General features: G+C 42.0%; 1 protein-coding gene across 1 annotated transcript in view; it reads right to left on the bottom strand.

Moving 5' to 3' along the window:
- The window catches only part of LOC116335240 (probable G-protein coupled receptor 158), a 79,605-nt gene that overhangs the window by 37,537 nt on the left and 26,990 nt on the right, over positions 1-15,078 (bottom strand). Inside the window, exon 3 of the mRNA XM_039601755.1 lies at positions 11,244-11,346. Coding sequence (XP_039457689.1) covers positions 11,244-11,346 — 103 coding nt within the window. The remainder of the gene's footprint in view (positions 1-11,243; positions 11,347-15,078) is intronic.

Raw genomic sequence — 15,078 nt, 5'->3', positions numbered from 1 at the left:
ATGAATGTGAGCGTGATTCATGCTGCAACTGGCACAGACTGTCTCATCAATGTCTGCCCTTTAAACTCCTCATACATAGAACTCAATTTATGCCTGCAGATATGGTCAAAATGAGCTACGTCGAACTGAAGCAGAATGGGGAAGAAAGGTGATTTAAATGACTTTGAATGTGGTTGTAGGGCTGGACTGAGGATCCCAGAAGCTGCTGATTTACTGGGATTTTCCCACACAACAAACTCTAGAGTTTACAGAGCCACCAAGATATGCAGAAGAGCATCTCTGCACAACACTTGGAACCTTGAAGCAGATGGGCTAAAGCAGCAGAAGACCACACATGCTGTCAGCTGAGAACAGGAAACTGAGGTTTCCTGTTCTGGAAAAACGTTGCCTGGTCTGAGAAGTCCCCAATTCTGCTGCAGCATTCAGATGGAAGGATCAGAGTAAAGAATGGATCCATTCTGCCCTTTCTCAGTATTTCAGGCTGGCATTGGAGTAGTAATGGTGTGGGGGATTTATTTCTTTGCATACTTTGTGTTATTTAAATATCAGCACCTACCTGACTATTGTTGCTGACCATGTCTGGCCCATGTTCTGATGGCTGCTTCAAGCAGAATAGCGCGCCATGGCTCAAAGCGCAAATGACCTCAAACTGGTTTCTTGAACATGACAATGAGTTCACTGTACTCAAATGGCCTCCACAGTCACCAGATCTCAGTCCAATAGAGCGTGGCTGTTAATAAAGGTCTGGGTGGAAATCAATAGAGGTGAAAAAACAAGCAAGAAATGTCTAAAAGTGTTTAAATAGAGTATTGTGTTTACAAAGAGACTAAGTCCAGATAAGAAGAATGCTTTAATATTTAAAAAAAGATGAGAAGATGTCTAAAAAACACTCCGGAGGCCCATGCTGCGTGTACTTTTGACAGTCCCTAACCTCAGCTTGTCAATTTCTATCTACTTTCAAATGCCAGATGTCAATAAATAAGCACCAACTGTGGCGCATGAGTCAAGCTGAGTCAAACCGGACCTTGTTTTAGCCCACAGCCCATTTGTTGAGTTGTTGTTGTCAAACTACTGAGTTTACTCCATTACTGAAGAAAAATGTCCTCGACCGACTTGCTGTGAACACTGAATTTCTCCGAGTGTTATAAGGTGTGTGTGGCAGGTTTACGTTCGACAGCCAGAGCACGTTGGGGATTTTTGGCAGTGTTGGTTTAAACAAATAGAAAATAATTTCTGGCCCAGCTGTGGCTCACACCGCACACGTAATTCTGGTCTACATACTGAACCAAATGGCACGACTGTGACATCTCAACCTGAGGATCACATGCACAATCAATTTAGTCTGAAGTATTCACATTACTTTATTATTGCTTTATTTAAAAGATGAAAATATAAACAGCTCAAAGATGAAGTATGTAGTTACATGCTTCAACAAAGCAACCAAAATCAGACAAATGCTGAAATTAATACAATATAGCCACCACCCTCTCCTCTGTATCCCAGGGGCTATACAGAGAAACAGCATATTACCTTGTGCTGGCACAAGTGCAGTCTTTGTTCCATTTCTGTAATGCCCATTCTGCCTCAATTGTAATAATGGACAAAATGTTAAGTACAAATTAGTTTTGAAAAATCCAATTAAAAATAGTACATAAGTACATCAAGGTTTTAAAGTGGGTACTTATTGCAAGCTATTACTCAGATTATGGTGAACTATTTTTCTTCTTTCAGGTGCTCAAGTTAGAGGTTAGCCAAGTAGATCATCTGTTTTCATCTCCTTCCGTCCCGTGCATCCTTCTCTGTCACACCACATTTTGTGTGCATGTCCTCTTTCACCACATCCTATTTCCTCTCTCCTGGCAGCATCATTCTCCCGACACACTGGGCATCTTTCCTCGCCACAGCTCAGTCTCAGTCTTTTCCCTCAAACCCTCCAATCTAAGCTGTTCTTACACTCATTCCTGAGTAACAACGGAAATTAGCATCATCTACATATATCTGTGTTTGCATGTGTGTTAGGCTGCCATGACTAGCCGACTAGTCACGATTACGTCGACGATCGTCGACGACTAATTTGATAGTCGAACGCGTCGTTTGAAGCTGTGTAAGATCCTGAAAGACGCAGGAATAAGTAGTAGGATTTAGGAGTGTAATAATGGACTGAAACAGAAGATGGCAGCAATAAGGTAAGATGGCGGCGCGCACAGACGCAGCGGCCCGGAGCTCCTACATTTTTGCACTTTTGGTGGCACTGTGTATCATTTCACACAGTCTGGGTTTACTTCAGTACAACAGAGATGATCTATTACAACTATTACAACTAAGCCGTGGAGATCTTCAACTAACATCCGAGTATCTCATCCCCCCGGAGATCATCAAGCAACCCCCGGGGCTACCCGCAACAGCGAGCCGCAGGAGGAGACGCTGCGAGCGGAGGCAGAAGAGAGGCAGGCGGGGAGGCCTGTGGGCACGGCTAAAGGCTAGTTCGTTCAAACCACCACTCCCGACCATATTCCTCTCCAATGCTCGCTCAATTCGTTACAAACTGGATGAAATACGACTGCAGATCGCCACTCGACGGACTTTCAACAACTGTTCGTGCATGATCTTCACTGAAACCTGGCTGGACAGCGCCATTCCCGACAGCGGTTATTGAGCTAGCAGGTCGCACCGCCTACCGAGCCGACAGGTCTGCGGACTCTGGTAAGAAGACCGGCGGGGGCTGTGCATCTATATCAACAACTTTTGGTGCACGAACGTCACGGTAACGGACAGACTGTGCAGTACAGAGGCAGAACTGTTGGTGTTAAAGTGCCGTCCATTCTATCTCCTCGGGAATTTTCTGCCGTTTACATCTGCGCTGTTTACATTCCACCAGATGCTAATGCTAAGCTAGCGTTAGCACAATTGAGCAGCAGCATCAATAACAGCCTGGTAGCACACCGGACAGTGTCTTCATTGTGGCTGGGGATTTTAACCACACGGACCTGAAATCTGTACTTCACAATTTCCACCGAAATGTGAAGTGTGCTACCAGAGGAGATAGAACTTTGGACCAGGTGTACACCAACATGGCGAACGCATACAGAGCCCAGGCCTATCCCCACCTGGGTCTGTCAGACCATCTCTCTCTTCTGCTACACCCAATATACACACCAAAGATCAAGAGCACTGGGATTACAACCAAAACCGTGAGAACATGGCCGCAGGATGCTATTCCAATGCTCCAGGACTGTTTCTACCGCACAGACTGGGAAGTATTCAAGGAGCAGGACACTGACAATCGTGTCGCATTGGACAGTTACACCTCCACTGTCTTGGACTACATCTGTTTCTGTGTGGACAATGTAACAACCTGGAAACGACTCCGTGTGTTCCTAATAATCCACCCTGGATGACACACGGAGTTCAACAACTTATCCGAACGAGGAACAACGCTTTCCATTCCGGGGACCTGGAGGCATACAGTGCTGCCAGGGCTAACCTGAGAAGAGGCATCAAGACTGCCAAGCAGCAGCACAGGAGGCGATCGAGGCCAGGTTTGAGAACATCACAAACCCAAGACAGGTCTGGGAGGGCATCAGGGCTATCACGGACTACGAGAGGAGAACACCACCACCCTCAGCCGACAGTCCTACTCTGGCTGAGGACCTAAACCTCTTTTATGCCCGTTTTGATAGGGATAACACCGACCCTGTCCTGTCCCCACTCCCTCAACCCGACCCTGCTCCAGTCCTGAGCGCTCATGAGCTGAGGCGGGTGTTCCGCAGCATTAACACCAGGAAGGCGGCCGGACCAGATGGAGTGCCGGGCGGGTGCTAAAGGACTGTGCTGCGGACCTGGCGGATGTCTTCACCTCTATATATAACACCTCGCTGTCCTGTTCACTGGTACCATCCTGTTTCAAAGCAGCAACCATCGTTCCCATCCCCAAACAGTCAAATGTCACATGTCTGAACGATTTCAGACCTGTGGCACTCACCCCATTCCCGCCAAATGCCTGGAGAGACTGGTCATTAAACACATCAGAGCTGCCCTTCCACCACCTCTGGACCCGCACCAGTTTGCATACAGGAGAACCGGTCAACTGAGGATGCGATCGCCATAGTGCTGCATACACTACTGGAGCACCTGGAGCACAAGAACACCTATGCACGGCTCCTCTTTGTAGACTACAGCTCGGCTTTTAATACCATCCGCCATACAAACTCCGTCCCAAACTCCATCAACTGGGACTCAACTCCTCCCTGTGCAACTGGATTGTGGACTTCCTCACTAACCGTAGACAGAGCGTCAGAGTGGGTAAGAACACCTCTTCCACCCTTGTGGTCAACACCGGTGCCCCTCAGGGGTGTGTTCTGAGCCCTCTGCTATACACTCTCTTCACTCATGACTGTATTTCCTCCTGCGCGTCTAATCTCATTGTTAAGTTTGCCGACGACACCACAGTGCTCGGACTCATATCCAACAACGATGAGACAAACTACAGGACAGAGGTGCAACAACTAGAGTCATGGTGTCGCGACAATAACTTGGTCTTAAACACCAAAAGACCAAGAAGATTATTGTAGATTTCGGAGGAAAGGTCACAACAACCACCTGCCTCTCTTCATTGGCAGTGAGGGGTGGAGAGGGTGAGCTGTTTTAAATTCTTGGGGTAACTGTGACTGAGGACTTGTCCTGGGGCAACCACATCACCTCAGCTGTACGGAAGGCCCAACAGCGCTCTACTACCTGAGGAGACTGCGGAGCGCACACATTCCCAGACCTCTGATGTTGAACTTCTACAACTGTGGCATCAGCAGCGTTCTGACGTACGGATTTCTAGTGTGGTTCCCCAGCTGCACCAAGGCCGACCAGCAAGCACTCCAGCGGGTGGTGAAAGAAGCTGGCAGAATTATTGGAACGACTCTGCCAGAGATTAGCAACATCTTCCCCACTCGCTGTCTGAGGAGGGTGCACAGTATCCTGCGGGACCAACATCACCCTGCGCACCACCTTTTCCACCTGCTGCCCTTAGGGAGAAGGTACAGGTCCATACAGGCCAGAACGTCCAGATTGGCCAACAGCCTGTATCCACAGGCTGTGAGGCTCCTGAACTCTGCCCCCCCCCTCTCTGCCCCCCCCTCTCACGGACATTAACCATATCCAACCTATTAAGAGCAGTGAACTGGTCTGAAAAATAGACAATTATCATATCTCACAGTACAATAATTGAACGGGTTGCACTGTTGCACTTTGTCATATTTCTCAGGTCTTTGTCTGAATGTCCCATGAACATTACCTGTCATATTCTCATGTTTTTGCTAAGGATCGTCTCATTGCACTGAAGTCACACTGGGTTAAATAGTCACACTTGGGTCTAAGGGGAATTTAGTATTTATTATTATTTGTTGTAGAAGCTTCAAACACAATTTCATTGTTCTTGACAATGACAATAAATAAATACTTGACTTGATACTTGACTTGACAATGCATCTACAAGGATGCCAGCTGCCGTTAAATGCCGAAGAAGAAGAAAGAATCTCCGGTATAGTAGCTGTGTCCAAATTCGGAGGCCGCATTTGTAGGCTGATTACGTTACAGCGATGCGACGAAGGCTGTCCAAATTTGAAGGCTCCTCCAAATGCGGCCGACAAATGCATCCTCCTTTTCCCCAGATTTGAAGGATGGGTCGGGTGTATCCCAATCTATCCCAAAATTCATAGCGCGGCTCAGCCAATTCCATTTTCCAACAATTGCGGCAGCTACTTAGTTTTAATATTACTCTTTCAGGGTCACAAAATAAACTTTTAAGATATTTTCAGGCGAGAATATAGCTGTGTAAACTTCAAATATCTGCTCGATTTATCAAGACATCACATATTTGCAAAAAAAATCTGTTACCCCACTAGCTCGATAGCTGACCAGGAGGTCAAGGCTCACTGAAGCCGGTGAGAACAGCGAACTCCCGGCACATCATTTTCAAACCTCCCGCGATCTTTCGTTACTCAGGTTAAACATGATATATAGATAATCTGCAATCAGTTAGCACATACCTTAAACACTTAAAGCTGTAAGCTAATGATAGTTATATAAGAGCAGATGCATGCTGGTGCAATAAGCTGTAGGTTTTACGTCCAATGGATGCACGATCTGACTAGTCGACTATGAAAATAATCGTTTGTGGCAGCACAAGTGTGTGTGTTATCTAAAATTTTTGTATCATAAATTTGTGTTTGCATTGTCTTTTGTTTGATTTGAAGATCGAATCATTCTCACAGTGGCTTGAAGGCAGACAGAAGAAAGCTTGGTTCATTTTTCACACATCTGTCACAGGGGCCAGATGTTCACAGTGATACCACGGCTCTCAGTTTGAGCACAGGCAGTCCTTCCAAACCACTTAAACTGCTGCAAGTAAAAAGTGCTTTTCAGTTTGTACATTCTTCACAACTGTTGTTTTTTCTCCCTAATATTGTTTGTTTTTTGTAATTTTATTTATTTATTTATTAATTTTGCAAAACTGTACTTGCACAGCTTCTTCAGTTCGCTGAAGCTGCTGCAAAGTTCACTGCACGCTTTAGGCATTTGCATTTGTAGTGCATAAATTGTATACTCAAATTTCTTGCTTTGGGTCTCTTTGTGTATAGATGCACAAAGACTAAGACTGATGTTCCACGAGTGGAAATCAGGATTGCAACTGCAATGCAATCTGAGTCACAGCGATTTTTAAAGAGGCGATCTGCATGGGGTTTGGAAGATGAGTCTCTTCACAGACTGAGCGTTTTGACTACATCTTTCATCACACTGCATTATAATAAAGCTCCAGCTTAGCATATCAACCCCCCTGGGGTGCTGCATTGTTGGAGTCGGGGATGAGAACCACCGCAGTTGAATTATTATATTGCTCATCAGGGCCAGGCTTTCTGTCCGAGGACACTGCAGCGCTTTCAGTCAAGAAAACCGACATTCAAACCCAAAGCACGATCGGGAGGGCTAAAGTTAACGATATATTTGAAAAGTGCAAGTCTGAAAAGCAGAACATCAGCAGAGAAATGATCCAAGGCCAAGAGGGTGTGCAAATTTAGTTTTTCTTTTCTTGTTTCTCACACCTGAATGAAAAATAAGGAATATTGGGAAAATAAGATCGAATGCCAGAGCTGTAGGACAGGCAATAACAGCTTACTGTTCTCTAAACTGCTCTCCTGAACATCAATTGTCCATATGCAGCGTAGCAAATGCCCCGTAAAGCTTAAGATTTCCTCATATATCTCAGAAATGTGCATAGTGTTCTGTTAGGAGATATACTTTAGTGTGCAAGGAGTGCAGAAGGTTGTGTCCTGTATCCTGATTAGTTGGAAAACCAGACACTAGACTTAAAAGGAATGAAGTAAATGAAACAGTGTGTTTATGTGCTCTAACTGAGGCTGGAAACATTCACTTACCTGGCTAACTAGTGCTTCTTGTCTTTCGTTGTGTAATGCTTCCATTACGAGTTGATCTTTATCATCACATTTTTGGTGCTCCTTGTTTTTGTTCTTATTGCATGCACATTGTTACAGTCCTAATATGTATATATGTGTTAGTCTTTGTGATTGCATTAGAATAAAATAAAATAATTCATCTATCAAATCTTCCCCTTCTCTTTTCCCCTTTTTCTGTGTTTTTATTCACTTGTTTCGTCTTTTACTTTGAGAAACTCGTCTCTCTTGCTTTTCAGTCTTCCTGCCTTTGTGTATTTTACCTACAATATGTTGTTCCCTGAACTGTGTTACCTGGACCTTGTTTCACCTTTTAGTATTTGCTCCACATCTTACTTTTCCTCTATGCCAGTTTTCCTTTGGAGATTGTTGCAGGGAATTCAGTCTCTGCCTTTTGCTCATTCTCTCTGTAAAACCTGCATTTGCTGGTTTTCTAGGTTGACTTTTGCTTGCCTGCTCCTAACGTACTCTGACGTCTGATTGGTTGAACTGGGAATTTGTGCAGTGAAACTTGTAAAGACTGATTTTTGCTCATAAGTTGTGCTTTTGAGTCCTCATTTGCCTTCATCGAGTGTTACATGAATTTTTATTAATCTAAGATTTGGGGGGTTATTGAAATATCGTTGAATATTTTTATAATTTTAGCAGCTCTCTCCTCCTATTTGTTGAACCTAGCACATTACAAATTCCACCCAAAGCGGAGCTGGACAGTGTTACATTAACAAAACTCCTTTCTCATTATATCTCAACTCTTATTTGCAAGCGTCCTTTTAAATGCATCTTTAGTTTGTTAAATGTTGAATTCTTTCAACAAGAAGCAACCAAACCACACAGGGTGTATAGGATTATACCACATAGAGTCTAACTGAATGATAGAATGACAACCTTTATAAATATTTTTAGAAAAATATTATAATACACCTTTTATATAACTTTCCCCCCAGGTATGTGACTTTACTGCTCCACTTGTTTCATGTATTATCAGATGTAAATATCCTGTAACTAAACCACCTAAATATCGGTAAACTATCAGTCTTGCTGACTGATGTCCCACTGATATCAGTCAAAAGATGACATTTACTAATATTTTTCAACAACTTTGCTAAAGCTTCAAAGGTATTGAAAAATTATATTGTATTATTGTATTATATTGTTTGCCTGGAACAAATGAAGGACAGAGCACACTAAAAAAGAAGAAATATTGGCATCACTATCAGATAAAAGACAAATTTGTTTTCAGCAAACTTTCTATTTTAAGCATCTTTACTGAAATTTACAAGACAGTTTTATATAATTTTACTGTCTCTGCATCTCTATTATTAGAAGTCTGGATGTGCTGAGTGACTGCATGAGCAACTGGTGAGACCCTTTTTGCCTGGTCCACAAGCACTGGTCATAATCTTTCAGCATCATATCAGGTAGGTAACTGTTAGCTATGTGCTTTCAGCTACATATAATAGACGTCATGCTTTTCCTTATTTTCTGTCATTCTGTAACAATGATGGATGCACGTATTAAACATGACCAAAATAATGTGATCAGCGCCAGAAGCTCAGACTTCAGACTGTTCTAAGCGCTCTAATCTTGACTCTGTATCATGTCAGTGAGATTGGATATCTTTAAAGTGATCATCTCAGGCACACAACACAGTAGCCCACCCCTCCTACTGTTCAAACCTTCTGTTTTAAAAGGCGCAGCTGATTCAAAGAAAGCGTGATTGAAGCAAGCTGAAACAAATAGTTTCAGACACAGGATAAACTAAGGCTCAGTATACGATATATGATTATTTTGAGCTTAGAATCAATAGAAAACAAAAGAAATATGTTCCCTGTAACATGCTTATACAGCTTTCTTATTTCATTTACAGCCATCTGAGGTCAAAGATGCTGTTTCAGAGGAGCTAAACTGTCACGGCCCCAGGGTTTGCTCTGTATTTGAGTTTCTGTCTCAAGCTTGGGTTTCTGTTTTGCTGTTAGTTTAAAGTTTGATTTGTGTTTTCGTTGGATTTCCCTTCTCTGTCTCTCCTTGTTTCTATGTTGATGTCTTGGTTCCTGTTTGTTCCCTAGTTTGACATCTCATTAAGAGTTAGTATTTACATCTGTATTAGTTCTCTTATTTGCTGTTTTACTATGAAGGGTTTTTTTTCCTGTCTAGGTTAGATATGTTTCCTGTCTGTCTGATTGCCTTGATTACTTTCACCTATGGTGATTATGCACACCTGTGGCTTTCCCATTTTATGTCTATTGCCTAATCAGACTTCTGTGTATATACCCTCACTTGTCACTTTATTAGGTCAAACCTGCTAGCACCTGATTGGATCCCTTTTGACTTGAGAACTTTCCTAATTCTTTGTGGCACAGATTCAACAAGGAGCTGAAAACATCGCTCAAAGATTTTGGTCCATATTGACATGATAGCGTCACACCGTTGCTGCAGATTTACGTCAGATTTACACCACATCCCAGAGGTGCTCTACTAGATTAAGATCTGTCATTTGAGTGCAGTGAACTCATTGCCCTGTTCAAAAAGTCAGTTTAAGATCATCTGAGCTTTGCGATTGGTGCAGATGGGGACACTGTGTTCATAAAGGGATCGATGTGGTCAGCAGCAATGTTCAGGTGGTGTTTAAATAATGCTCAGTTGCTATTAAGGGGCCAAAAGCGTGCTGAGAAACATCCCTGCACACAATTACACCACCAGCAGCAGCTTGAACCATGGATAGATACAGGGCAAAATGGATCACTGGTTTCACGTCGTTTACTAGAAAAATTCCAACCAAGTCGCATCAGTAACTGAGAATCATGAAGCCAGACAATAATTTTCCAGTCTCCCATTTTGGTGATCCTATTTGAATTCGAGTTTGTGGCATCTGGTGTGGTCTTCTTCTGCATGTGCTTCAAGGTTTGAATGTGCTGTGCATTTAGAGATGCTCTTCTGCATACACTGGTTGTAAGAAGGGGTTATTTAAGATACTGTTCTATGTGGGAAAATCCCAGTGGATCAGCAGTTTGTGAAATACTACTTTAATCAGCTTGTCTTGATTGTGTCTACATGCCTAAATGCATTGAGTTGCTGTGGTCGGTTGGTTAAATATTTGTGAAGGAGCAGCTGAACAGTTGTACTTAATAAAGTGGTGTTCTTTGTGAAGACATCTGTTAGGTTTCCCCCTATTTTTGCACCTTGGTTTCTGGTTTTGGTTGCATGTTCATGTTTCATACGGCACTTTTCATCGGCCACAAAGGCTTGCCTCAGTCTGCAGAGTCTTGCATTAGGTCCTCTCTACTCCACACTGTGATACTGCCACCGTATGCCCTTTGAGAACAGAAAACCTGACAGGCATAGCAACAGTAACCGTGGAGGGGTACGCAGTCTGGCAAATGGTCAAATAAAATGTGACTAAACATTTATTGTAATTTATTCCACCTTGTGTTCTACGTCTACACAGCCGTCGCACAATCCAACAGAACTGTGATTCGAATGCCACCTGTGGCTCCCACTAGAGCTCAGAATAGAAACGTAGTAGACATTTCAACAATAAGAACAGTCAAACTCCCTTGACTGGAGCTTGAGGTTTCATAACCTCACAAACCCCAGGATACCCCTTCAAAGCTGTAACAAGAATTTCAAACAAAATGTGTGACTGTCAGCTCAAAAAAGGTGGTTGTTTTCCTCTTTTTTCCATAATTCCCAGAAGCTTGCTTTTGCAAGATTCAAAGTTTTGATCTGACAGCTCACTGCAATATGCATTATTTTATTATTATTACAGAGAGCTTTGTAACCTACTTTTAAAGCCATTGAGCGCCACTCGGCTCGGATGGTAAAATCCTCTCCTGCACTGGCACTTGTACTTGTCCAACACAAATCCATGGCCAACAATGGGAGTGCACTGGAGGAAAAAGAACAGAGAGAGACAGGTGGAAATTAGTTTAAAACAAAAAAGAAAAATCACTTTCCTTTGGTTGTAATCAACAGGATTATCACAGGAAGGAGTTGCATGACTAAGAGCGAGGAGCTGGTGGAGGAAATTATGTGAACGTGAAACAATAGGATGGAGGAGGATGAAGATGATCGCTCAGCCGACTCAGCTCTGTTTGCTTCTTGAATCCAAAAGCAAGTGGGCGTAAAATCATAAATTCTCTCTGGTATTTTCGATGTCAGAACCAGAACAAAACACACAGACACTGCAATAATAAAAACAGATGCAAATATGAATCTATTTTTTCCCTGAAGCTGAAATGATTAGTTAGAGAATAGATTATCTGATCAGCAAACATCAGCAACGCTTTTAAGCAACAAAAGATCCAAATTCACTAGTTCCAGCTTGTAAAGTTATACCGTAAGATTGTTTATTAATTTCTCGAAAAATTATCTGCAAAGTTATCAAGTCAGTGGTGCAGCAAGGAGGTCCTGGGTTCAGAAGTGCCAGCTGGGGCCTTTCTGTGTGGAGTTGGCACGTTCTTCCTGTGCCTGCATCTGGCCTTTAAGTCTGACGCCCCTAAGTCACACGATCACTGCGGCATCAATGAGTGTTAAAAACTGTCTAAATTCCTTCACCTGTAATATAATGATCTGCGTTGCTGCTTTACCAAGTGTAACAATTAAGTTTAACATCCAGGCATCCATGAAAACCGAATTTATGAAATTTAACGGCGTTAGAAGTTAGCAGGGAATTAGCTCGCTAGCTTCCATCTAAATATAATATAGCATGTTCTGACTGAGAGATTTCTGGAACAAATTAAGACGTACAGCTCTGCTATCACTTCTGACATAAATGAAATCAGGAAAGTAAACAGCAGTGACGTTTGTAGGGTTAATGCTGGTATATAATGATGTGCTACGTGATCACTCGCTACACAGCTATGTTAGCATAATATTAACAGTGAAGCTGGAGGATAACCGCTAACTTTTTTCTAACTTGGTTCTCTCCTGGTACCCGAGCTTCCTCCCTCAATCCAAAGACATGCACATTAGCTTAACTAGTGATTCTAAATTGGCCATAGGTGGTTGTCCTGTCCATCACAGGCTTGGATTGGTGTATCCCACCCCTTACGCTAAAACAGGTGGGATAGGCTCCATTTGCCCTGCCAACCTGAACTGGACCAGCGGAAGAACTGAATGGGGGATAGTTAGTAATTACATGTCATCTTTCTGATAATAAAGCACTTAACTTTGATAACTAATACAAAATCACGTATCTGTTGCCATCTACATGGACAGAAATTCAAATTTAATTATTACATTTATGCTTGGGAACCTTACTGTTGTATAGGAATATAACCAGAATACAACTGGCAGCCAGCTGTGTTCAGTGACAAAGACTCATTTAGACTGAAGGCAAAATGTTGGCAGTCATCTGCATTTATAAATTAGACAGCAATTATTTGCAAGCTGTCAACAAGCAAGTCAGATTGTAACTATTTTGGTTGCCTCTCATTAGGCAACCTGTGCAGTCGCCTTGCGATCAAAAGTGATTGTGAGCATGCAACATCCTCGAGCTCTGGGCAACCATTAAATCACCACAAGTTGAATTCAGTGCAATCACCAACCAGTTAAGCTGATGTTATCTAAAAACGGCGGTGCATGAAATCGGCCCTCTTCTTTATGTATTCCCAGACTGTTTTAGTTTTTTAATAAAAAGTTATTTGGTGTCCCTGTATCAACACGACATCGTACAACATTGTAACATAAAATATATGTGACCCAACCCCATTATTTAGATAGTCAGTCTTTTGATGTATTAAACACAAGAATTTACACTAAGTAACAGATGCCCCCAGGGGACAATTAAAACAGTGGCACTAAAAATATTAGAACAAAAACATGCTTTAAATTAAACACGTAATCATGTGATTTAGCTCAATGTTTCTGTATATACTGTAGTTTAAATTCTTTTAGATGTCTGGCATCAAGTTGCGTGCTTTTTTACATTTTGTTTTTATAAAAGCTTTTTAGTTCAGCTGAGTCTTATGCAATCACCTACAGGTATATGTCATCAGACTTTCTGTCAAAGTTGTTTCAACTCAAAGAGATTTTATACTATAAAGTATTCAGCGATCAGCTGCTTTATTTTAATGGGCGCATTTGATATAATACAGCTTTCTTTCTAAAATGTTAGTAGAGTACAGGGTGCTTAAATTGTGCCCATGTGGCTCAGGGGTAATTGCAGCCCTGTGTTACCACAGCAGATCTACCATCCCAGATCAAATCTTGTATGCTACCTAGCAACAGACTATATTTGGATAAGTTGCTCAAGTTAATTTTTCACCAAGAACCTAAAGATTAACTTGCTGCAGTCACCTTTAACTTTCGACAGCAGAAGAAAAATACTGTGTATTCAAAAATTAGATTTTATACCTCAGTGTAGTTTGTATCTTGTCTTTCTTTCTTTTTTGTTCAAAACTTCTGCCATAGTAAAATGAGCCTGCGGCAGAGACACACAGACAGAGAATCCTACCGAGCATGTGCAGGTTCAATTTCATCTTATTTCTGCTTGGAGATGGAATTGCTCCAGGTCTTTCCTAATATGAAATCATAATTAGAGGCACTTTTATTGTGTTGGAAGTATTCTTCAAACATTAACGCTTTTAGCAATTCTGGCTTCAAAATAAGCATTAGCTTCCCATTGTAGTAAATATGAGCTATGTAGAGCTTCCAAAACATTTGCACTTATAGCAAAATATATTTAAGATCTGGCTGGAGAAAAAGGGTGCACAATTTATAACGCTGAAGACTGCACACGGGTTTCAGTGCTTCACTGAGTTTTCACCCATCACTGAAATGAAAAATCAAAGAATCTGAATCATATAATGGGTCCCAGGAGTTAACACAGATGGCACTATCTGAATAAAGTAGTTTACTGCTCCTACTGTATGTGTTTCTTCTCATGGCCGCTGCGTTTGGGCTCAGTTAATAAAGTTGTTTCATTGGTGTTATTGAGTCTCCTACATGTTTCTCTGCGGCACGAAGCAGCAGACGTCCCAGTTACAAACATGCCCGGTGTCAGGGGAAATCACAGGCCCTTGCCAAGTAACAGGGAAACTAATTAATATCTAAATTAAGAATTAAGGGTTGTTTGCAGAATTTAAGTGCGCCTGCATAATTCCAGCTTGCATTTATGACTGTGGGAGCAACATGGGCTTAGAGACCTTCTGGAGCTTAAACACACTTAACAACACACACACACACACACAGGCACCAGTGTGGACACTGTACACTCATGTGAACGCACATACTTATACCAAATAAAGCTGCAATAAATTTCACATGAACATTCATAAATAGTGTATTATGTTGCATGCCTGGTAAAAAACAGCATCCCCCCGTGGGACTGCTGCTGTGGAGAACAGTCAGATTGTATTCACAGCCCGTGAATCAGCCACTGACAAATTCATTTTATATTCATATTATTCAAAACTCAACTCCTGCTTGAAGTGTGTTTTTGAGAACAATACTTATTTGTCTTTTGCTGTTTTCACTTTATTTAGCTAATCAGTGGACGCAGGAGAAAAAAACTGGCTGGTTTGAGCTTTCTAATATGTGCTTAACAATTCAAAAATAATTATATTTTTTCAAACTAATTTTGACTACAAAATGCATCATCAGATTTGCAACCTTGCTA

Source organism: Oreochromis aureus, linkage group 18, assembly GCF_013358895.1.
Source record: "Oreochromis aureus strain Israel breed Guangdong linkage group 18, ZZ_aureus, whole genome shotgun sequence".
Taxonomy (NCBI): Eukaryota; Metazoa; Chordata; class Actinopteri; order Cichliformes; family Cichlidae; genus Oreochromis; species Oreochromis aureus.
Note: the sequence above shows the minus strand (reverse complement) of the source record. Positions and strands in the feature narration are given on the sequence as shown.